Source organism: Tamandua tetradactyla, chromosome 2 (assembly GCF_023851605.1).
Source record: "Tamandua tetradactyla isolate mTamTet1 chromosome 2, mTamTet1.pri, whole genome shotgun sequence".
Classification (NCBI taxonomy): Eukaryota; Metazoa; Chordata; class Mammalia; order Pilosa; family Myrmecophagidae; genus Tamandua; species Tamandua tetradactyla.
The window spans coordinates 125869677-125893918 of NC_135328.1; the positions used below are offsets into that span (position 1 = coordinate 125869677).

Consider the following 24242-nt stretch of genomic DNA (forward strand, 5'->3'; position numbering starts at 1 on the left):
GCCCACACCAGCCTCTCTCCAGGATCCCGGGCCTCCCCACGCCTCCGCAGCTGTCCAAGGCCACCTCCCTGAAGACATGCCCAGGGCCATGGGCCCAGGAGGTCTAAGGTGTAGAGTCAGCAAACCGCAACCCAGCCTGGGGCCAGGCACGCTGTGTCTCATCTGTAAAGCAGGACATGCCTCAGGGGTGGGCGATGACGTTGTGTGTGTCAGGGAGGGTGGAGTGGGTGCAGCCAGGTGCACGGCAGGTGCTCACAGGTGAAGGTGGCGCAGAAGCCAGCTGCCTGTGCTCAGGCCCAGGTATGAGGGAGCTGATGGGGTGGCCTGGGGTGGTTGCCTTGCCTGGACCAGTGGAGGTGGGGCCTCAGGGGCACGTCTACAACAGCCCAGCCCTCCCTGCACCCCCCTGCAATTGGCTGGGGCTGGACGGAAGCATCTGGGATGAGAAATTGTTTTTCTTTCCTCTAATGTCCCTTTGGGCATCAGGTCCACTGGGGATGGATTGGGGGCTCCTGTTCTCCCAAGCAGCGACCTGGGGACAGCTAGGAGACAGATATAATGAGATGCCCAGGTGTGAGCAGGTGATGCACCCCCGGGGAGAGGGAGGGCAGGGAGCCAGGGGGCGTGAGCAGAGTGGGGGGAGAGAGGGGGTCCACACTGGGATACCCCCCTCCTCCAGACCAATTCTCAGGCTCAGCCTGGCTGACAATACCCTGTGGGGCCCAGGGTCAGCCTTGTCCCCAGGGACTTGAGGCCCACGTGCCCCTGTGGCAGGAAGGGGCTGTGGAACCAAGTCACCCCTGTCACCTGCCCTGGTCACTCCATCTCAAGGGGCTTGTTATGGGGGAGGGAAACTAACCCACTGTTACGGGTTCAAGTGTGCCCCCCAAAAGCCATGCTGGCGTCCTGAGTGCCAGGCCTGTGCATGTGACCTTTTCTGGAAACAAGGTTTTTGAAGACCTGATCGGCTGGACACGGCCACACTGGGATAGGTGTTCCTGAGCCAACAACTGGGGTCCTTGTAAGACGGGGTGTTGGGGTGACACGCATGGGAAGCTGCCGAGGGAACCTGGAGGCTGATTGGGGCATCGCAGCCGCCAGCCCAGGGACCCCAAGGGGCCAGCAGGGCTGGACGAGGTGGGTGGGTGCCTGCCCTACCAGCTGCAGAGGGAGCCAGGTCCTGCCCTCACCTTGATTTCAGAGAGAGAAGACGTCTGTCTTCTGTCACCCAGGTTGTGGTATCTAGTTACGGCCGCCTGGGCCCCCAGGTCACGCTCGTGCAGGGCAGCGCGAGTGTACCCCAGACCCAGCCAGGACTGCCTGTGGGCCCAGGGGAGCCGGCGCCTGGCCCAGTAACCCGACAGCCATGTTTACTGAGCTCGGGCGTGCGCCGGTCAGGGGCTGCGGAGCGTTTGGCAGGCGTTGGCAGGTGGCAGAACCCAGGGGCAGCAGCCCCCCAGGGACCCAGGCTGCAAGGAAAGAGAGGAGACGACTTCCCTTGGGTGGTGGCTGACTCTCCTCCCACCACACTCCCCTCACTCACTGATTCAGGCTGTCTCATCACGGGATGCCCATGCCGGGGACCCCCAGGGCGTTTGTGGTGGGGAGAAAGGGTAGGGAAAGGAGAGCTGAGCTCAGGTTTGGCACAAGCAGGGTGCAGGGCACCCCATGCTGCTACCAGGAGGCCGCATCCCATCATAACAGCTGGGGCCAAGTCAGGGGGTCAGGCAGGGATGGGAGAGGCTCCCCAGCCACCCGCCCCCGCCCTGCAGCCACCTGAGCCAGCCAGCGGCCAGGACTAAAGCCGGCTCCTGCGTTCGGAGGGGACAGCACAGAAGCTGCCCGGGCTGCTGCTCCAGGCACAGATGGTTTTCATTCTTACGGCTGCCTCTCCAGGGAAGAACGGACAGCCTGGGCCCTGCGTGTTTATTTTCATCACGTTTTCCTTCACCTTGACCGCTGGAGCCGGGGTTTGGTGGGGTTGGCTTGGCCGAGGGGCTGGGGTTTTCTCAACCCGGGCAGGGGCAGGGGCAGAAGCAGGGGCAGGAGGAGCCGTTCCAGCGCCCGCAGGAATGTGCCCGCTTCCTGCCCCGAACCGCGCCTGCTGCCTGGCGTTTGGGTAGAGCTAGTTTTCAAGAGTTTGGAGTCCCTCAACTGCATCAAAGGGGGTCGGGGCTGGAGGAGGAGGGGAGAGGACAGGGTGGAAGCTTGGAGCCCACTCTGCTCGCCGCCTGGGCCCTGCCATGTGCCCGGCCAGTGGTGGGGGGCTCCCGAAAGCGAGCCAGAGCTGAGGGCCAGTGGAGGTGGCACCCCCCGCCCCCAGCCTGTCCAGGACCAGCTGCCCTCAGGAACTCATAGAGGAAGGAGGAGTCGGCAGGGTAGGCCTGGCGTGGGGGTCCTGGGAGGCAGGGGCTGGTCACTCCCCCATTCCGCAGATGAGGAAAGCGAGGCTGGAATGTGCAAATTGCTACTCCTAGCATGTGCAAATGTGCAAATTGCTAGAGAACCTGGGAGAGGTGGAGGGCCCAGGCCCCAGGGCTTCCACCTGGCCAGGCTATCAACCGTGTCCTGTTCTCCCCAGACCCACCAAATGGGGGGGGGGGCAGAACCTGTATTTATCATCAGTCCCCCCCAGGGTTTTCTAATGGGGTGGGGGGCATCACCTACAGCCCACACCCCATTGCCAGAGGAGGTGTCAGAGCTAGACAAGGGTGGGGGCAGAAGAGGACCCTCAAAGTGGGGTCTGCCAGGGGACCTCAAACAGCCCCTTATGGGTGAGGGGGCAGCAAGCTCAGGGACGGCGAGGATGGAGGGGAGGGGGACAGGGAGGCCAGCAGGGGTGTACCGAAGCCCCCTGGGCTGGGCAGCGACTGTGGCCTTCCCAAAACCCCAAAGACCTCCCCCGCTGGGAGCGAAAGCCGCCCCGCCCCCACCCCCGCCTGCCCATCCCCCCACCCACCAGCCTCCTTCCTCCCTCCGCGCTGCGCGGCCACCCCGGGCCGGGCGCCCCCTCCCCGGCGCGCGGGCGGCGGTGACATCACGACCACGGCGGCGGGAGGGGCCCGCGCGCACATCACTTCCTCGGCGCCTCCCACCCGCGCGGACTTACGGACAGACCGACGGACCGAGGGGCGGAAGAACGCGCGGGCGCGGGGCGCGGTCGGCGGTGGCGCTCTCGGGGCTCGCGGAGCCTCGCGACCCCATGGCGGGCCCGGCCCCGCCCGCCGCCGACGAGCTGCCCGGCCCGGCCGCCCGGCGCCTCCACTCCAGGTCGGGGGTTCTGGCCGGGCCGGGGCCGGGATGCGGCCGGGGCGGGCGGGGACCGGGCGGGCGGCGGCGGCGGGCGGGGAACAAAGGCGGCAGCGGGCGCGCAGTGTGGCGGCGGCGCCCCTCCTTGCGGGTCGGGGGCCGGGGTGGGGGCGCCGGACCTTCCCAGGGCCAGTGCTCCAGGGCAGAGCCGGCAAGGATGCGTGACCGCCGGCAGGGTCCCCGCCCCCAGTGCCATACCCTGACCGAGGTGGGTGGTCTGGGCAGCTGGGCCTCCTGGCACAGCAGTAGGTGTGGGGGTGCTGACCCCTCCCCAGACTGGCCTGGCCTCCCGACCTCCATCAGTGCCCCAGCAGGGCGGCAGTGGCCCAAGAGACCCCAGCTGTGTCATGGGTAGGGCCCTGCCCTCACCGAACCCCTCCCCCTCAGGCCCACAAGACCTCCTGTGGGTCGGGGGCTGGGTTGGCCAGGTGGGTGTGAGCCTGCCTGAAAAGCTGCCTGCCTTCTGGGCAGGTTCGTAGGTGAGCCCAGTGGCTCAGGCACTGTGCCCCACGCCCATCGATGATGATCAGGTGCCCTCACGAGGCCGCGTGCTGGTGTGGAGACTCTGGGGCCTCTGAGGTATTCCCCAAGGTGCTGCCCTGGGGCCCAGAAGGGGGCTGGGCCCTGCCCACGTGTGCAGGCAGAGTAGACCCAGGCCTGTGGGCGAGCGTGCCGGGCAGTGGCTGGGGCAGGCCTGGCTCCCACAGTGGCCCTGCGAGGCCCTGACTCAAGAAGCAAGTCCCTCTGGCTATCCCTAAGGCCTGGGGCCTCCAGGCTGGGAGTCCTGGCCGCTGGCCTTTGGGGGGCCTAGACATGAACCTGCAAATTGTGTGGGCGCCCTGATGTGCCGGGTGAAGCCCCTGCCACTGGCCGGACACAGCCGAGGTGCAGGGGGATGCACAGACCGGTTGCTTGCAGGGCAACATGGAGGGCCTCCCGAAACAGTCCCCTCAGGTGGCTCTGGCACCCTCTAGGAACCCTTGGAAAGGGAACGCTTTCTTGCGAAGGAGGGCTTGACCTGGCAGCAGTCAGCAGACAGCCTGACTTGGGTGGCTCATGCATGCGAGTGTGTGTGTGCGTCTGTGCATGTGTTTGTGTGCATGGGTGTGTGTGTGTGTGCGTGTGTGTGTGTACATGCACGTGTGCAGAGGGAGGCTAGGCCCTGAGAGACCCCTGCTGAGCCGGGCACAGTGTCTGTGCTGCGTGGTCACGCAGTAGCCTTGACCCAGGAGGCCAGGGGTGGAGGGTGTGCCCGAGCTGGGGGTGGGGAGCCAGCACCCAATCCTGAGTGGCACAGCCGAGGTGGGAGTCCACGGCTTCTCGTGGGAAGGATTTGGTACTGACCCTGAGGCCCCGGGGACCTGGGAGGCTGGCAGGAGCGGGTAGAATAGAGAGCCAGCTCAGGACACGACCTGGACCAGGGGCTGCAGGGCAGGGGTCTGGGAGCAGGAAGGAAAGGTGCTGCTTGCCCGCTCGTCAGGCTGGGAGCTGAGGGGTGTGGATGCCTGTAGGACAGGACCCGCTGTCTCTGACACCCGCTCAAGGCTGGTTGTTTTGGGGGGAACCTCAGTGGGGATTTCCAGTTGGTCAGGGTGTCCTCTTCCAGGCCCCTCCCAGGGCCAAATGCACACCTGCCTTGGGGGCGAGCCCCGGTGGTATAAAGCAGGGTCCTGGGGGGCCACTGATAGAGCAGAATGATGGAATGCACCTACCAGCCCCCCTGCCCCCCACCAAGCCACATCAGGGCCCTGGGGAGAGGGCAGGGTCTGAGAGGCAGCTGGGATGGGCTAGGGGCTCAGCCGCTCAGAGCCCTGGGTCCCTTCCTTGCCCAGAGCAGGGGCTGGGGGAGGGAGCAGTCGGTGGCCAAGAAGGCCCCAAGTGGGAAAGCCATGGCTGGGTGGTCCTCTCCAGGCCTCCTCCCCCTGAGCCAGCAGCCCTCGCCCTAGGCCGGGAAGGGAAGGGCCCAGAGGCAGCAACCACCAGCTTGGGTCCTGGGCATCATCAGATGTGGGGGGCCCCCAAGGCTGGTCCTTCCTCCTGGTCCCCCTCTCCTCCCTGTGGAGCCTCTAGGATTTACGCTGCCCTCCATTGGTTCCCTCTTGCCTCAGGGAGCCCCGGATGCCTCCCTTGCCCCACCCTGGGGTGCTTTCCTAAAGTGGGTGACACTTGTGTCCCCACTCCAGTGGTGCCCTCTCCTTCTCTCATCCCCTCTCTTGGTCATTGGTGGGTCATCATGGCTTAGCTATTCAGTCGCAGGACAGGGGTGGGGGATATGGAGCCCCATCGGGGGGGGAACCCACAAATGTCAGCCTCAGGGTCAGAGCATGGGCGACAGCCCTGGAGGGGGTGGGGTACAGGCCAAGGGGACAGTTGCCGCAGGGCAGGAGCTGGGGTTGAGGACAGCTGGGGTGGCGGGCTGCAGTGGGTACTGTGGGGATTGGAGGTCTGGAGTGGGCTCAACAGGGGGGCTGGTGATGGGTGGGTGGGTAAGCTGCTTGCTCAGGAATGCCCTCCTCCTGGGTGCTGGGGTTGGGCCACTGGCAGGTTGGGCCTGAGTCTTCCCTGGAGAGAGGTGGCAGTGGGGCTGGCGGTGGGGGATGGCAGTTAGCGCCTCCATTTAGCCTTTTTCCTTCCAATGGAAGGCTGCCCGCTCCCAGGATTTGGGTGGTGTGGCTGGTGGGGGGCGAAGGGGGGGGGAGAACCTTGGGGGGCCCTGATTGTGCCCTGAGAGTGGGGGTGGTTGGTGTCCCCAGCGGGGGTGGACGAGGCTGGGGCCAGGCCAGTGCCAGAGCGATGCCCAGGGCTCCCCAGCAAACACCCCAGCTGGTTGCAGAGGTCGTGGAGCGGGACAGAGCTTCCAGAACTCTCTTCCCTGCTGAACAAGGACAGGCTGGGGGATGGGGGAGAGCCAGGTCTCTGCCATGCTTGGTGTGAGGGCATGGGCTTGGGGCTCAGCTTCCCAGTTGGGACTGGACAAAGAACAGGTGGTCCAGCCCCCCTGAGCCGCCCTGGGGTGTGGACTAGTGACCAGGCCAGAGTGGACACCCAGGAGCCCCCAGGGTGCTGGACAGAGGCCTGGGGACAGGGACCCTGTCCTCCCAGCAGTGCAGTGGCCTGCACAGCCTGTGCTGGGGCTCTGCCCTCCAGGACTCCCCCAGTGTGGGGAAGGGCTGCCAGCAGGGACAGTGGTGCAAGGCAAGACTTCTGGCCTTTGCATGGAGCAGCCAAGGGTTTCGCACCATGTGAGCTGGCGCCTGGGACCCACAAGGAGCCAGTAATAGCACCCAGGTAGACGTGGCTTCCCCCCTACCACGCCCCCCCAGCTCCACCTGCTTGGGGCAGTGCCTCTGGCGTCCGGGCAAGACTACCTTCCCAAGTTAGGAGAGCTGAGCGGCCGGGGCTGCTGGTCTGGTTGCCCTGCCGGATGGGAGAGAAGGGGCTGGGCGGCAGCACCCACCCCCTGCCCCGTTTCTTTCTCTTCGCTCACAAATGGCGGTCTACCACAGCAGGTGGTACTGGTTTGCACCAAGGGGCCCCGGGCTGGGACAGTTGTGGGGCGCTGGATGGAAGACTGGGTGAGAGGGCCGCCAGCCCAGGCCCCGGAGAAAGCACCCTGGCAAGGATTACCCTGGGGCTTCCCGTCCCACCTGACCCTGCCCTACTGCTGGCAGTGCCAGTTCGGGGCTCTGAGCTGCCCTGGACCACCCCCTGTCAACCCTGCGGAGGCCCTGGGTGCCTGGGCAGGGGTCACCCAAGGTGCTGTATGGTGCTCCCTGCTCCAGCCTGCTGCCGCGTGTGGACTTGGAGCTGTGGCTGCCCTCGCGGGAGATGCTCAGCCTGTGGGAAGAGTTTGGGTGCCACGGGGGAATGCCTTGGGATAAGTGGAAGGAGGGCCAAGGCCCCTGGGCCCTGGATGCCCCTCCAGGTGGTGTCCCCAGGTTGCCGGGGCCCACGTCAGTGCCTCTAATCAGGAGGGTTACACTGGACCCCTTTCCTGTCCCCTGGACTTCTGGGGCCTGGGCCCTGCCCGAGCCAGCCAGGCAGGGACTTGGAAATCACCTACAGCATGCTTCTGCGTGTCCGCTCTGCCGCCCCAGTGCCCGGGTGGCGGGGGAGGGGGCTGCGTTGGCCGTGCCAGGCCGCGCACTGGGGACGAGCAGGCCTTAATCAGGGAGCCCCGTTGCCTGGTGACCGTGGCCTGGCATGACCGGCTGCCAGGACACTCTGGCGGAGCTCCCAGGAGGTGGCTGCAGAGGCCCCAGCGGGCAAGGGCCGGAAGCCCCAGAGGCTCTGCAGGCTGTGGGCAGGCGGCCGGAGGGCCTGGCGTCCTGGTCCCGAGGCCAGCGGGGTCCCTGCTTCCGGCTGGGTGCTCAGCGTCCACCTGGAGGGGGGAGCTGATGCCATGAGAGTGTGACACTCGGGCCTGGACCCTGGCAGCCCCCGAGCTGGCCTGTCCTCATGGCTGGTCCACGACATCTGGCGGGTTGGTGTGGCGTTAGAACCTTCCGCAGCCACGTGTGGCTGTCCTGCCTCCTCGTGAAGGATCCCCCTTGCCTTGGAGGAGGTGACCCCTCCGGTCCCGGGCCTGGCCTTCAGTGCCCAGAGCCTGTTACTGTGAGTCCAGGAGGCCGGTGGCATTGTATCTGCATCAGGGTGGGGGTTCCTTGTGCCGGGGTGTCCAGGGGGGGCAGTGCCGTGGGTCTGGGGCTGCAGGCCAGGCACCGCCTGGTGCTCAGTGATCCCCCAGCCGGGGGAGGTGTGGGTACGTGGGCAGGGCCTGTCCTGCTGCAGGCCCAGGGTTCCCCACCCCCGGAGAAGGCTGACTGGTGTGGGGTGCACACTCCTGGGCTCGCCCAGTTCTAGGCAGCCCTTCTGCCCCCCACCTGTGGGTGCCCACCCTGTCCCGTCCCGAGAGCTCGGGCCCATGCCCCTTCCTGGAGGCCTGGGTGGGAGGGCAGGGCAGCCCGTGCGGCTGGTCTCTGGAGACGCCCCTCAGGGTGTGGTGGTCCTGCCAGCAGTGGGTGCGGCTGGCTCCAGGGTCCAGGTGCAGGCAGGCCCTGAGCAGGGGAGCCTTCCCGGCCCTGTGGGGTCAGCTCTGACCAGGGACCCATGGGCCATGCCCGGACCTTCTCCATCTTGTTGAGGGCCAGGAGTCAAGTGAGTGGGGAGCTGGAGTGTATACGAAGGGGGCGTTTGTTTAAGGGGGCCGAGAAGAACTGTCCTAGATAGCTCTCTTTAAAGAAGTATGACACCCCCCCGCCCGTAACTCAAGATCCTCGCACAAGTTTCACCCACACAGAGAAGGGGAGGCACGGCGGGTGGGGGGCTGTTACGTGTGAACATTGAAAGTTACTATTCGGATAGTGGAGATGGAACAGGAATCACAGCAGCCCCACCTGCCCCGTGTGGCCCACCGTGTCCCTATGTCCCTGCCTGTGTGTGCCCCCCCTATGGATCCCCCCTCTGGCTGAGTTCCTGCAGCCTCTAGTTTCCCATCCCATTGTTTGCCGTGCCCTCCTGCTAACAGCCCCCCACCTCCCCACCCCAGCCTCCCAGCCTCTGCAGGGGATCCGGCCAGGCCTTTGGTTCCCTCATAATCAGGGCTGAGGAGGAGACCGAGGTTACAGGAGGCAGAGTGGGGGCTGGCTTGGCATTGGGGGCATCAGAGGCCGAAGTCAGGGGCCCAAGGGTGAGGGCTATGACCCCCCCCCTTGGTGTGGGAGCCCCGTGGGCGCTGGGCTCAGGCAGGACCTGCGCCCTGGGCAGTTGGCCAGACTCTGGCCTGGCACTCTTTCCCAGGGGTCAGGTCCACTTCCTCTCCGCAGCAGCGCCATGGGGGGTGGGGACGGCAGCCGGGACCCCTGTTTCCCAGGCCAGTCCAGGCCGCCAGCGACGTGCCTCACCACTGAGGGCAGGGGCCTGGGGGGAGCTGTGGGGCTGGTGGCAGAGCACCTGGCAGAGAGTTGGGGGCCCTAGGCACTGCCTCTGCTGCCCGTCGGGGCCCCTGAGCCAGCCGGGGACAGCGGGTCCACAGATGCGTCCACAGGTGTTGCTTGGCAGCGACAGGTCTGCGCTTGAACCCTGCCCCTGTGCATTTATCCCCAAGTGAGCCAAGGCGTGGCCCGAGAGCCCCGGGAGGGGGCGTCCAAATGGGGTCCAGGTGGGAGGACCTGCCTCCTGACCCGCCTGACCCCTGACCCCCACCCCAGGATGGAGGCGTCGTGCCTGGAGCTGGCCTTAGAGGGCGAGCGGCTGTGCAAGGCGGGCGACTTCAAGGCCGGCGCCGCCTTCTTCGAGGCGGCAGTACAGGTGGGCACGGAGGACCTGAAGACGCTGAGCGCCATCTACAGCCAGCTGGGCAACGCCTACTTCTACCTGAAGGAGTACACCCGGGCGCTGGAGTACCACAGGCATGACCTGCTGCTGGCCAGGTGCGCGGTGGGCGGGGCCCGGGGGTCTCATGCCCCTGTGACCGCTCACGCCCTGCAGCCTCCTGTGAACGGGGCCTGCCCCTGGGGGCGCTGCCCCAGAAGCTGCCCCTCCTGCAGGCTCCAGGCTCCCCGACCCCCGCCTCCCAAACCTGGCGCAGCAGAAGGGGTGCTGTCCTCCCCCACGGGGATCCCGGGTTGGTCCTAGGAGGCCCAGATCAGACCTCAGCGTGGCCCCTCCCCCGGCCCCTCCCCCAGGGCCATCGGGGACCGCGTGGGAGAGGCCAAGGCCAGCGGAAATCTGGGCAACACACTTAAGGTCCTGGGCCACTTCGACGAGGCCGTCGTCTGCTGCCAGCGCCATCTGGACATTGCCCAGGAGCAGGGGGACAAGGTCGGTCATGGGACCCCCAGGCCTGTGTCCAGATCTGGGGGGCAAGGCGGGTGGGCCCCACAGGGGAGGCAAGGGTGGAGGGCGACCCCTAGACCTCAAGGCTCTCAGGCAGATACAGAGGGTCTCAGACCCGGGGTGCTGCCAGCTCCTCCGCTCCTCCCCAGTCTGCTGTCCCCCCCGGCCCCCCATCTTCCACCCCTTCCCAGGCCCCAGCCAGAGCCTCCAGGGGAGGCCGGGACCTGGGCAGCACGGGGCAGTCAACACTTGAGCGGCAGTTTCAGCCACAGCGCCCGCAAGCCCCCTGTTACAGACAGGGAAACCGAGGCGTTGAGGGCTATGGGCCCCCAGCTCCTCCCCTGGTGGTGTCAGAGCTGAGGGCTGGGCCCGCCTTCCCCTCCTGGAACCCTGTCCTCAGACCCTCATTCCCTGACAGCAAGACCCCAGCCCTGCTGCCCCATGACGATTCAGCAAGGCTGCGGAGCTCGGTGTCACCTGCACCACTGTGTCCCCGCACCCAGGGCGGGGGGGATCCCACAGGCCCCGGACGAGCCGCCTGGGGGGAGGGGGCACTCCCCGACTGCTCGGTCCGCCCACAGGTGGGGGAGGCGAGAGCACTATACAACATCGGTAACGTGTACCACGCCAAGGGCAAGCACCTGTCCTGGAACGCCGTGCAGGACCCCGGGCACCTGCCACCCGATGTCCGGGAGACGCTGCGCAGGGCCTCCGAGTTCTATGAGTAAGCAGGACGGGTGGGGCAGGGGGGGTGCAGTGAGCGGAGGGGTGATGAGCTGGGGACAGGTAGGCCCAGGACCCCTCATCCCCACTGGCCCTACCGTCCCAGCTCCTCTCCCCACCTTCAAGACGTCACCACATGGCTCCTTCCCCCTGCCTTGTTCTCAGGAGGGGGACCCCACCAAGCCCCCTGATACATCCCACCCTTCAGTCACCCCCATGGGGAGGGCAGGGACATGGGTAAGCCAAAGCCACACGTGGCAGTTTTTAAGCCCATTTGGCTGGGACAGGGCCGGGCGTGAGGCATCTCCAAGGGGCCTGTCTCCGAGAGGACAGAGGTCATTTCCAAAACCTGGGGCCAGGCAGGGCGGGTGGCTGAAGGTCCCCGACCCCCAGGACCCCCCACTCCGCTGAGGAATCCCGTGGATGCAGCAGCTCGGTGTGTCCTGGTGGGGGGATGGGGGCTGCGTCCCTGACCCTGGGGGTCCCTGGCTGAGACGGCCTTGCCCACAGGCGGAACCTGTCCCTGGTGAAGGAGCTGGGCGACCGGGCGGCACAGGGCAGGGCCTGCGGCAATCTGGGAAACGCCCACTACCTACTGGGCAACTTCGCCGAGGCCACCGCGTTCCACAAGGAGGTGAGGGGGACGTGGGGGGCACAGGGGCCACCTGGAGCCCCTGACGGTGGGACACAGTCCCGCAGCCCCTGCCCCCGCCCTGGGCTCAGACGTCCGTCTCCACAGCGTCTTGCCATCGCCAAGGAGTTTGGGGACAAGGCAGCCGAGAGGAGGGCGTACAGCAATCTGGGCAACGCCCACGTCTTCCTGGGTCGCTTCGATGTGGCAGCCGAGTATTACAAGTAGGTGCGATCACTCCGTGGCCGGCAGGAACTGCTCCCCGAGCCCGCCCTCCCGGCCTGCCCGGGAGCCCATGGGGGATTCTGGGTCATTCCGGAAGTTCCTGGGTGGCCAAGGGTGGCCAAGCCGCTGGCCTGAGGCCTGCCTTGTGCCTCGTGCGGGGGGACGCTGATGACAGGCCGTCCAGGGCTGTCCAGGGCCCTGGTGCGTGGCGCCTGCTGGGGGAAGGGGTGGCACAGCCGGGCCGCCAGGGGCAGATGGCAGGGAGCAGTGTTTTCCGCGTCTTTGCTCCTCATGGCAGCTCTGCATGTGTGGTGTCACTGTTGTCCTGTGCGGGTGGGGAAACTGAGGCACAGGGGATCAAGACCCTGCAGGCCCGGGGGTGCTTCACCACGCCGCCCCCCCAGAAAGGGTAGAGAGGGACCACAGAGCCTGGGCGGCCCCCCCCCCCCCCCCCCGTCTCTGTTTCAGTGCAGGCAGGACAGAGAAACCCCGCGTGGAGGGCGGGAGTGGTGGCTTTCTGGGGCAGTGACCTTTTCTCCCCCCCACCCCCGCATCCACTGCAGGAAGACGCTGCAGCTGTCCCGGCAGCTCAAGGACCAGACAGTGGAGGCACAGGCCTGCTACAGCCTGGGCAACACCTACACCCTGCTGCAGGACTACGAGCGCGCCGCCGAATACCACCTGCGCCACCTGCTCATTGCTCAGGAGCTGGCCGACAGGTGAGGGTGGGTCCACAGGTACAGGTAGGTCAGCAGGTGCCAGCAGTCAGTGGTGCAGATGGCTGGCAGGTGTGTGATGACAGGTGTGCTCAGGCCTACAGCTGTGTGCAGTGGCAGGTGTGGGAGAGCCACAGGTACAGGGGGTTGACAGTTGGGGGAGGGTTGACAGGTGCAGGTGGGTTGACAGGTGTGGGTGGGTTGACAGGTGCGTAGTGACAGGTGCGCTCAGGCCTACAGGTGTGTGTAGTAACAGGTGCAGGAGAGCTGACCATGTATGTGGTGCCAGCTATGCTGAGGCTGACCGTGCCTGCGGTGACAGGTGAGGGCAGGCTGACAGGTGTGGCAGCTTGCAGCTGGGGCAGATGGTGGGCCAGCTGGGCCACAGTCAGAGCACTGCCAATCGCCCCTGTGCAGGTCTCGTGGCTGAGTACCATCGTGGGCGCTCTTGGGCTGCCCCTGCCCCAATTCCTCACCACCCTGCAGTCTGCTGGCCTGTGGCCCTGTGACCTCGTGACCCCAAGCCCATGGTGGGGGTGGCCCGCAGGGACGGCCAGACAGCAGGGACATTGGTGCTGCAGTGACCCTCGTGCGGGCAGGTCGCGGGCTCACCCCCAGGACTGTGTCCTCGCCCTTAGAGAGCTTTCTCCCCCTCTCTCCCTACAGACGTACGTCAGTGTCTGTGGGGAGAGACGGACAGACAGACTAGATGCCTAAGTGCAATTAGACACGCAGGCCTGGTTCTTCCCCTGGGGCGGGGCAGAGGAAGGGTCCTTTAAAAGGAGGCATAACACAGCCCAGGGGGGCAGGGAGGCTACCCCTCAAGAGTGGAGCCAATGTCTGGGTCAAGACCCTCACTGACCCCTGGTGGGAGAGCGAGGCTGCGAGCTAGAGCCCAGGTGGCTGTGAGCTCCCAGGCCTGCGTCCAGCCCCTGCACTGCCCCAGGTCTGCATCTGGTCTGTGTGCGTTCCCCCCAGGCCACCCCAGACCATCTGGAAGCATCCAGAGCAGCCCCGCCCCTGGCTGTCCTGTGGCCCCGTGGCTCTTGCCCGAAGGCCTAGTTACACGGCCATCCTGGGGTCACAGGTGTAGGCCCCGAGGCCAGGGGCCAGCTGTCCAGCCAGGTGTGGAGCTGGGCCAACAGCCGCCAAGTTGCCCCCCAGGGCCTCTTCCGCCCTTCCCTCTTGGGAGTGCGGGCCTGGACTCAGTTTCCCTCTGCAGAGTGGGCGAGGGCCGAGCGTGCTGGAGTTTGGGGAATGCCTACGTGTCCATGGGGAGCCCCAGGCAGGCATTGACCTTCGCCAAAAAGCACCTGGAGATCTCCCTCGAGGTGAGTCCCCTGGAGCCCCCTGGGGCGACCCACCTCCCCGGCCATGCCCCCATCCCACACCTCCTGAGTCCTCTCTGCCCCCTTTGTGCTGGCCGGTGTCCACCCTGTGCCTTTCCACACACCAGTCTTTCCTGGACTGTTCCCTCCATCCTGCATCAGCTGCATGGCTGCTGTGGCTGGGGGGGGGGGGGCGGCCGGGGGCAGGGGGACTGCTTGCCCCCAGCTTTGGGGATAGGAGCTAGCCCCACCCCTCTGGAGTGTCCGTGTCCACTGTGGATCAGCGTCCGCCCGCCAGGCTCTTACCCCTGCCCTGAAGGGGTGGGCCGGGCAGCCGGATCTCACTCCTCGGCCCCCAGCCCCCTGCCTCTGGGAAGCAGCCCCTGGCTACCCCCGGGCCTGGCTGTGCTGATTACACTCCCAGCCCCCCTGGGCCCTCCTTAGCCCCATGCAGGGGATACTGGGGGGAGGGGCAGGGGCCTTTTCCTAGGGCTTAAACTCACCCATGGCAGACGATGCGAAGTAAGCTGGGGTGGGGGAGGCCCCCATACCCCACGGGGGTCAAGGCCTGAGGCTCAGGGATCTGGGGGGCAGAGACTAGACCCGGGGGCAGTGGAGGGCAGCTGAGAGTGGGCAGAGAGCCGGGCGGGCCGTCCACTGCAGGGTGGCCAAGCTGCCTGAGACCCCAAGCGTTTCGGGGTCCCAGTAGGGGCGGGCAGGGTCCATGGCACCTAGGGACCCCCCGAGGCCAGGGACCGTGACCAGCCAGGGTACCCTGTGGCCTGCTCAGCACCGCCCGTCCCTCCTTGGCTGCAGACCGGGGACCGGCATGGGGAGCTGACGGCCCGCGCAAACGTCGCCCAGCTGCAGCTGGCCCTGGGGCGGCTGACCAGCCCGGTGGCCGCGGAGAAGCCTGACCTGGCCGGCTACGAGGCCCAAGGTGGGTCCCGGGGAACGGGCCCTGCAGGCTTGGCCTTTGGGGTGTGGGGAAGGGGCCTGAGGAACTCTGTACCCCAGGTGTGAGTACTGGGAGATGGGGAATTTCTACCAGGACGCTCAGTGTGGGGTCGGGAGGAGGGTGTGTACCCCAGACCCCTTGAGGGGCAGCACCCGAGCTCCAGCCCTTCCTGGCCCTCATGCTGTACCTGGAGAGAGGGAGGGCGCCTGCCCTGTTTCCAGAGTCCCAGGTGGGGTAGGGGATGAGCAGACAGATCCTCTGGCAGTGGGCAGGGTGGGGATGGGATGTCTGGAGTGCTGGGACCCTGAGCAGTCTCTGGCCGAGGACCCCCACCTCCGAGGGGACCACGTCCATTGTCAGACCAGAGTGGGGGGCTGCAGGGGGAGGGGATGGGCGCCGGGCATGGTGGCATGCTTATGGCACAGAGTTGCCGTGGCCAACGTGACGACCTCCCGCCTGGGCTGCACCGTCCACCCAGCCACAGCGCCGTGTCCACGGCACCAGGTGCTGCCCGCTAAGCAAACGGACCCATCAGCCCGTGCAGGCCGGGGAGATGGGAGCTGCAAGGCTGAGTGGCTTCTGGAAGGAGCTTCAGGTGGGCAGGACGGGGCCAGGGCAGGAGCCAGGTGCCCCTCATCATGGCCCTCTGGGTCCCCCTGAGAGCAAGACTGGGGAGGCCGGCCCAGTGCAGCTGTCTGGGGTCCCTGTGATGACATGTGACGTTTGCGCATCACCCCTCGTGGCTGGCAGATCGGGGCCCCAGGTTACGGGTCACACACCCAGAGCACACAGGGAGGGGTCTTCTGGGGCTGGGTGACTGGGCCCAGCGTGCTGCCCTGTGAAACCTCCATCTGCAGGTGAGAAAGGGGCAGGCCTGGAAGGGCTCCCAGGGGGCAGCCAGGCTCCAGGCCCCCGGGGTGTCCACCTCCTTCTCCAAACCGAGGGTGGGGTGGCCTGTCGTGGGTGCTGGGAACAAGGCAGCTTCTGTCCTTCTCCCTCACCAGTTCCTCTGCTCAGCCCTGTGTGCTGGGGACCCTTCCTTGGTGGGGGTGGGGTGGGGGAGGGGCAGCTCTGACTGGGCCCCCGGAACCACCACCCCCCCCAGCTGCCACTGGACACTCAGCGCCTGTTCCTGCCCCTCACATCCACCTGCACCTTGCAGGGTCAGGGATGTGTGGAGTCCCAGCCCCCCTGCCTCAGTGTCCCTGTTTGCAAAGAGTTTGCTCTTCTCTGGGAGGGGCCACTGCTCGCCTGGACGTCCAGCCTGCCCCCAGCCTCCTGGCAGAGTCACCATACCTGCGACGGCCCTCCCTGTCCTCATGTCTGTCCAGGGCCCCTTGCAACGTGGATTTCCTGTTGCTCTTTCCTGTTCCCTGTGCCCCCACATGTCCATGCCTTCAGTCTGACCTCTGACCTTCTGAGCCCAGCTCACCCACCCTCCGGCTGAACCTCAGTGTCCTTAGTCCCTTGGAGGTCGCAAGGACAGTGGCCTTCCAGGGTTGGGGAAGGCCTGGAAAGGACAATGCATGGGACAGACCTTCACACAGGGACATGCAGTAGGTGCCCAATAGATGCCACCTCTCCCTCATTCTAGGACACTTAGAGCCACCTACTCTGTGCAAGGCACTGTTTGAGCACTTGGGGACATCAGTGAATAAAGAGCTGGGCTCCAGGGGACCAGGCAGTAATAAATGGCGAAGGTGTGATGAGCGAGTAACCTTTAAGTCAGGGTGCTTCGGGAAAAAGGGGAGGCTGAATCCAGGCCTGCCGGGGCAAGGATTGGGTGTCATGTGAAGTATTACCCAGAGCAGGGTGACGTAAGAGCCCAGACCTGAGGCTGAACGGGGAGCCGCAGTCCAGGCAGAGGGGGCGGCCAGTGCAAAGGCCCTGAGACAAGGGTGGGAGGGAGAGCAGCGAGCTGAGCGCGTACAGGGTGACTTGGAAAGGGCCTCTGGCCCCTCACTCCAGGGGGTGGGGACCCTGCAGTGTCCATTGGAGGAGGAACAAGGTCCAGCCCAGCCCAGGCCTGGCCATGCCCCCTAGGCCATGGTGCAGAGAGGTGTTGGTGGGTCGGGGAGGCAGCTGGCGGTGCCAGGTGCCAGGTCTGCTGGGAGGTGGAGCCAGCAAGGCCTCGAGCCCCTGGGGACTTGGAGAGAAAGAAGGGAGGAGCTGGGGGTGTGTGGCTGGGGTGGCTGGGGGCAGCATGTGGGTTTGGAGTGCAGAGGCTGGCGGTGCCCCCTGGGCATCCAGCAGTGGCTTGAGCCAGCAGCCTGGAGCTGGTCTGGCAACAGGGTGACGCAGGCCTGACGGCCAGGCCTGGGTGGTGTCCAGGCCTCAGCCTTGCAGGCTGTATGGGGCGGGGGCAGACAGGAAGCCCACGGGTGCCCTCTTGGGCGGGCTCGGCCGAGGCCGTTGGCCCCATAAGGCCCTGGCGGCCTCTCCCAGACAGAGGCAGCATTTAGCAGGCCAGGCTGTGCTCCCGCTGTCCCAGAGCCGGGTGCCAGCAGTGGCTTAGAAGGGCGTTTCAGCCCCTGCCGCTGCCGCCCAGGACCCGCCGTGTTGTGTTGGGGTGGGGGCCGGCAGGGGCTCCGGGCCCAGCGGACAAGGTGGGGAAACTGAGCCACGCTCCCAGGGCACCTGGGAGCCGCCAAGAGGGAGGTCCCCAGCCCGCGCGGGGCGGGCGATGGAGCAGGAGTTTCCCGGGCTGTGGTGAGTAGGCTTGGCCAGGAGGTCAGCCTGTCCTGCCTGCGCCCTGGTGGGACGGAGACACCCCTGCCCAGTTACCCTCATTGCTGTCCACTGGGGAGGGACGGATGGGGTCTCCCCCAGCTGCACTGGGTTTTGAGTGGGCCCCTGTTTCCTCCTTGTTGGTGTGCATCGGAGCTGCCTGCCTGCTCTGGGCTGGGATGTGGGGGTGGGTGCCGCCCTTCTGAGGTTGGCAGCCCCGAGCCGGGCTCTGCTCCCCACCCACCTGCCCGGGCCCCCTGTCCGGCTCAGACACAGCCCTGGCCTGAACTGGAGTGTGTTCGCCTGGGAGAGGCCCGCAGGCCACGGGTGTTTGCTGGGGGTGGAAGGCAAGCCCAGCAGGGGTCTCCGTGGCCAGCAGGCAGGGGCCGGGGGCCAGGAGGGGCAGCCGATGGCCCTGTCTGGGTCACATGGGTTGTGCTGGTTGTGCTGGGGTAGGGGATGAGCAGACGGATCCTCTGGCAGTGGGCAGGGTGGGGATGGGATGTCTGGAGTGCTGGGACCCTGAGCAGTCTCATGCCAGAGCTAGCCGGCCGCCCCCTCAACAAGCTCCAGGACGGGGACCCCCAGACCCTCGGGATCAATGCATTTCTCTCCCTGGACCTGAGAGTAGGAAGGGTCCTTGGTGGTCTCCCCCAACCCTAACCAGTGCCTCTGAATCCTGAAGCCCTAGACTTGTACTTCAGGCTGGCCTGCCATGGGGGGGGTTGGACAGCGGGGATCCCAGTGGCCCCCCCCATCCCCGTAGCCCTAGCCGTGTTCCGCTATTAAAACAGGACATGTGGCTGGGTTCTTGGGGGTGCTGGTGGCCAGGCCCTCTCTGGGGCTCCCCTGCCCACCACAGGCAGATGGACACTCGGCCCCCGGGAGGACCTGGCAGGGGTCCACTGACCAGGATGGCAGGCACAAAGGCTTGTGGGTAGAAGGGGCCCATGGAGGGGTCAAAGGCCCGGGGTCCACAGTCACCCAGCCCTTCCCCCACCCAGGGCCAGGGCAGAGCTGTCCAGAATGTTCTGCCACCGTCCCACGGCCACTTTCACCCTCCACCTGGTGACTCTGTGACATCCCTTGGGGGACTCCCACCAGACCCTCGGTCTCTGCCATCCTGGCTCCACCCTCTTGCTCTCCCTTGGGGCTTGAGAGATCCTTCGTACCCAGGTTTTGGGGTCTGCATTGGATTTTCTGAGGTTGGACAGCCCTTAGGAGCTCCATGGGGGTCTCTATCACCGCAGTACCCCTTCCCCACTCCATGCTGGGACTCTGAGGGGTTATAACAGGCCCATTTGGCCTGAGGCTGTGTTAGGCGAGGCAAAATCCCTGATGGCTTCCTGGATGAGGTGGCCATGTTGCTGAGTGGGGTACATAGGCTGTGCAGCCTACAGGAAAAGCATCCTGGGCAGAGGGAACTGCACAAGCAAAGGTTAGAGCGGAGGCCCAGGTCATGGGCCCAGGAGGGAGGGGTCAGGAAGCTGGGAATGGGCCCCTTACAGGAGAGAGATGGGCAGGGCGAGCTGCCAGGCTAGGTCCTCCCCAGACACCATCTTGATGCTTTCCTGGGCCTGCTTGTCAGGGGTTCCCCGGCCAGCAGACTCAAGCCTGGGGCTGACCGGGGTGCTGTCTTCCAGGGGCCAGGCCCAAGCGGACGCAGAGGCTGAGTGCGGAGACCTGGGACCTGCTGCGGCTGCCCCTGGAGCGGGTGAGTCGTGTGCAGGGCTGGGGTGGGGGTGAGGGGGTGCTGAGACCCCTGGAGATGGCTGCTGTGGCTCCTGCGGACCCCCAGCCCGGGTACCCCTCCCCTCTGCTCTCGGCCCCCTTGGCCTTTTCTGACCAGAGGGGAAGCGGAGCTGCTACAGGGAGCAGGCCAGCTGGGCTTCCGCAAATCCCAAACCTGGGGGCTGGGCAAGGCAGGGGTCCTGTGGGAGGCACTGGCCCTCTCTCGCTGGGTGCCTGGTGGCCCTGGGGCACGGCCTCGGCTCTCTGAGCCTCCGCCCCGCCAGCCATTGCTAGATGTGAGCAGGTGACACTGGGGAAGGGGACCCCACCTGCCCCTTACCGCAGGGCCCCAGGGCTGGGGGTGCTGGTGGCCCCACCCACACCCGGATCCCCCCTCCCAGGAGCAGAACGGAGACAGCCACCACCTGGGGGGTTGGCGGGGGCCTGGCAGGGAGTCACCCCCTCTCCCGGTGAGAAGCAGGAAGTACCAGGAGGGACCGGGTACCACCGACAGGAGACCCCGGGAGGGCGGCCACTCCCCGCTGGACAGCGCGGACGTCCAGGTGCAGGTGCACCGCGCGGTAGGTGACTTCTCAGACGCCAGCTGGGGACCATGGGTGGGCACCCTGAGGGCACAGGCCAGACTGGGGGGCGGGGCAAGCAGGGAAAGCATGTGGCGGCACCCTGACCTCCGATGTCCTGCAGAGCCCACCTGGGCCAATCACTCCAGGAGGCAGATGCTCTGGTGGCAGTCTGACCCCTACCTGGCCCCTCGCTGTCCCACAGGCCCTGGGGACAGCCCAGGCAGGTCAGCGCCCAGGACGTCATTTCTCGTCAGCTACTGTGTCCCGGGCCTGCACCCCCACCGCCGCAGGAGGGAGCGTCCTGGACTGGGCTCGTCCCCCGGGGCCTTTGGTTTCCCAGCTTTGCCACAGTCTTGGCCTCACTGTCCCCCGACCTTACCACCTTGTTGGGACCCCTGAGCCCACTGAACCCACAGGAGCGTGTTCCCCAGAAAGACCCTGCGCCCTGGCTGCTGCCAGGCTCCCTGGGGCGGCCCCCTCCCCTGCACCCTGCTGGGTGTGGGCGGGCCGGGGTGTGGACTGGCATGGCATACCCTACACCCTGTGCCTTGACAGTGCCCCATCCTGGGGGAGCAGGTGGGAAGCCCCCAGACGTGGGGGCACCTAGTGGGGCCAGCTTTCCCCGGCTTTCCCAGCGAAGCTCTGACCTGGCCGTGTTTTGGGGAGGGACAAGAGGAGATGGGGGCAGGGCCGCTGGGAACACATGGCACCCTGGGTCCGGGAGCACGGCCGTGCGTGATGTGGCCAGCCTACGTGCTGCGGCACCTTGCGGGGAGGGTAGGGGGCTGGGATTGGCCCTGAGCTCTCTGAAGGGCATTGCTAGGGCTCCCTGTCCAACCCCAGGCGGGCTGGGTGTTTGGCCAGCCCAGGGCACCCGCAGCTCACTTGGGGGTGGCTCAGGGTCTTGGGCTTGCCAGGAGCCCCCTCTGTGAGCACAGGCAGCTTTTATTGAGGAATACGGAGGGGACTGGCGATGGGGAAATGAACAGATTGATGGGGACAGATGGGTGGGGGACAGGAAGGCAGATGGAGGGATGAAGGGGGATGGACAGACTGCTGGGGGGACAGGCAGGGACGTGGCTGCCTCCTCTGGTGCCCAGGAGCTGGTTAGGGTTTGGGGTTCCCCAAGGGGCAAACCCACATGCCTGGTGACCTCAGGGTCAGAGGTCACCCTGGGGACCCTGGGAAATGAGTTTGGAGACAGCTCCCGGGGCTGAATCAGTATATTCCTGGCTTGCAGTGGATGTGGGGCCTGTGCTGCCTGCCCTTCCCTCGAGCCCTGTGAGGGCACCACAGTCCCCACTGCACCCCTGCTCTGCCCGGCGGGGCCTGACTTGGGGGCCTGGGACCAGTCTGTCCATTGGTGTGGGGGGAGGTTAGGAGGGACTGGGCTCCAGAGCAGGAGGCACCCTGCCAGGTTGCTGGTGGGGACCCCTGGCCCAGTGAGCTTCCTGGGCCCAGCTCCGCTGCACTGCACCTGGTCCTGGTGCCGCAGCGCCCGCAAGGAGCCGCCTTGGCTCTTGGGCCCGAGGCTGGCAGTGTGGTTGCCATACCTGGGCAGCTCTGGGGTGGTCTGGGTGGCAGATGGGGGCATCAGGGGCTTCAGGCTTGTAGTGACCCCCAGCCATCTCCCCAACCCAGGCTGCAGGGCTGGGACTGAGGCCCAGTGGGCAGCCCAGGGCACTGGCCTTGGGGGGATGGGACTTCCCCGGCCATGCCAGCTGGGGTCTGCAAAGGGCTGGCTGAACCTGTGCCCAGGCAAGGCCACTCTCCCGCCAGCTCAGAGGGTTCCGTCTGCACACCTCCTGTAGCAGGATGCTAAGGGGACAGCCGGGGGCCTCTGCTCTCTGTGGAGGGTGCCTGCTCTGGATAGAGGGGTGTGCTGGGCACAGTCCCAGTCCCCAGAGGCCTGTGGACCCTGAGTGCCCCCTGGGCAGGGCTTCCCAGGAATCCGGGGGACCATCCACTTCCTGGGGGCAGGAGGGGCTTGGAGGACCATGGACATCAGCTGAATGGGGACAGTGGGCAGGAGGGGGCTGGAGATATTCCCCAGAGGTCGCTGGCTGGAGCTCCCTCCAGCCCCTGAGCCTCCGTCCTAGTCTGTGGAGCGAGTCTCTTACTTGTACTGTGCTTGTTGTGGGGAGACCCACCCCCCACCCTCTTGCACCCCTTTCTTAGAGCTCAGGGGTGCCGAGACCAGCAGAGATGGGGGTGTAGGAGCCTAAGGACCTGGTCCTGGGCTGGCGGCCCCCAAGGCTGGGTGCAACATAGGGCCTGGATGCGCTCATGGGCCCTGGGGCTGGGAGGGCCTGAAGCCCACTGTGCCTCGCAGGTGCACACACACCCAAGACAACACAAGCACACAGGCTGTCACACCCGCACACACACCTGAGAGCATGGGCTGTCACGCAAGCACACACACAAGCACCCAGGAACACACAAGCACACGGGCTGTCACACGAGTATACACGCGCACCCAAGAACACACATGCACACGGGCCATCCTGCCCCCCCATGCTCAGGCTGCTGGGAGGGGAAGTGGGGTGCGAGGGGCAGAGCCCGCACCCCCGGCTGCCGAGGAACTCCGCCCCGTGGGGGAGGGAAAGGGAGGCTTTTGTCTTTCTGTGATTCACAGCACCCCTAAACCCCCAGCCTCCCCCCAGGAGGGCTATTTTTAAAGTCTCCCCAAAAGGCCACCAACGCATGCATCTCTCCCTCGGCTCTGTCTTCAGCATGTGAGCGGTGATGTGGGTCCCCCAACCCTGGGCCCAGTAGCTGCCCTTCCCCAGGCCGCACACCCCCTCCGCTCCAGGGGTCCCGGGGACTCAGATGGGGGGGTCCCCAAGGCAGGGCTTGAGAAGGCAGAGCCCCGGCATCTCCTGCATGGACGGAATCCAGGGTGCAGGTCTGAGCACTTGGGGCGGGCACGGCAGGCGGACTGGGCTGCGAGAGCCCGTGTCCACGCAGGAGGTCCCCCCAGCCTGGCCATCTGGGGGGCTGCTGCGAGCCGAACGTGATGTTCCCTGGGCACCTGCTGTGAGAGCCACAGGAGGAGGCTGATTCCCGGGGGTGCAGCCTCTGCAAAGAAGCTGGAGCCCTGGTGTCCGTGCCGGAAAAGGGATTTTCAACAAGGTTTCCATCCGCTGACAGCCCCAGGTGCCAGCGCCCAGAGGCCTGGGGCAGGGGGGCGGGATCTGTCTGGGAGTGTTTATGGAGTGAGCCAGCGCGTGTGTGAGTGTGTGCGTGTGTGTGTGTGTGTGTGTGTGTGTGTGTGTGTGTGTGTGTGTGTGTGACAGAGGCAGCGAAGGCAGGACGGGGAGGGCCAAGCCCTCTCCCGGGTCCTATTTAAGACCGCAGCTTGCGGGGCTCAGTGGGTCCCCGAGGAGCCGGGCAGCAGCACCGGCGCCCGCTGTACCGCACGTGGCCGAGCGCCCGCCCCCCTCCTCGTTGCTGCTCCTGGAGCACCACGGAGCCGGCTGTGAGTGGGGTTCCCGGGGGGTAGGCGGCAGAGCTCCTCCTGGGGTCCTGTGCCCACGGTGGGGATGGGGGAGGTGAGCGGGCAGGTGTGTAGCCACCCAGGTGGGCGAGGGGTCACCCAGGTCAGGTACTGTAGGCACATCTGTCAGCACAGCCCCTCCGCCACCCCCAGCTGGCTCAGTCCCTGCCCTCTGCTCTGGGGCAGCTTAGGAATCAGGACATCTGCTGCCATGAGGCCGAACAGCCCCAGGCCTTGGCAGAGGGCCAAGTTTGGGTGCCTGGGGTCTGTTCTCTTCCTCTGTAAGAGGAACTGGGTCTATGCTAAAGCAGGAGAGATTGGAGTCAGACTGAAGGAAGAACTCTGAAACCTTCAGGGAGGAAGAAGAGGCAAGGTTGGCGTGTAGGGATGGGCCCTGAGTCCTTTAATTCATCCTCTGAGACCCAGCAGCGGGGCATAGTCTCAGGGGTGTTTGTCTCAGGGGTGTGGGGACTTGGTCTCAGGAGGGGCTGGGGGCCAGGGGTTGGGGGGTCACGGTCTGGGGGGCAGGGGCCGTGTCCCTGAGGGAGGTGCATGTCCATGGGGGGGGCTGGCCAAGCACAGGCTCTGAGCTGAGCCCCAAAGGAAGAGCCGGCTCCCACATGGCGGGGGTGGTTCCTGTTGTCAGCTACCTCGCTGGCACCCCACTTCCCTCCACAAGCGCCCTTAAGCCCCAAGTCCCAGCCCAGGGGCGGCAGGAGGAGCGTGTTGCCAGGCCAGGTTCCGAACAACCTTTTGGGTGGGCCTGGCACTAGCCCCCTGCTGCGTGACTAGTGACTGTTCCCTTTAGTGGGGGAGGGGCTGTGCCCACTCGGCACCTGGCTGGGGCCTGGGCACCAGCAGTTGCTGTGGGAACTCCTTCTGGATGGTGTGTCCTCATCCTCCAGGCTGTACCTGTCCAGTCCCACACTGGCTTCTCTCTGTCGGGGCCTGCAGGGAGCCGAGGAGGCCCCGTCCAG

General features: G+C 66.2%; 1 protein-coding gene across 3 annotated transcripts in view; it reads left to right on the forward strand.

Moving 5' to 3' along the window:
- Window positions 1–254: 254 nt before the first annotated feature.
- Window positions 255–24242, forward strand: part of GPSM1 (G protein signaling modulator 1) — a 28627-nt gene continuing 4639 nt past the window's right edge. The window contains exons 1-11 of one of the 3 annotated variants that reach the window (XM_077148791.1): window positions 255–300; window positions 9519–9740; window positions 9996–10131; window positions 10728–10870; window positions 11380–11503; window positions 11609–11724; window positions 12289–12444; window positions 13664–13772; window positions 14586–14709; window positions 19098–19168; window positions 19587–19766. In XM_077148791.1, coding sequence (XP_077004906.1) covers window positions 9520–9740; window positions 9996–10131; window positions 10728–10870; window positions 11380–11503; window positions 11609–11724; window positions 12289–12444; window positions 13664–13772; window positions 14586–14709; window positions 19098–19168; window positions 19587–19766 — 1380 coding nt within the window. In that variant the 5' untranslated portion in view covers window positions 255–300; window position 9519. Of the gene's footprint in view, window positions 301–3187; window positions 3271–9518; window positions 9741–9995; window positions 10132–10727; window positions 10871–11379; window positions 11504–11608; window positions 11725–12288; window positions 12445–13663; window positions 13773–14585; window positions 14710–19097; window positions 19169–19586; window positions 19767–19810; window positions 23248–24242 lie in introns of those variants that run through there. The other 2 variants (XM_077148790.1, XM_077148792.1) reach the window with 2 other exon arrangements.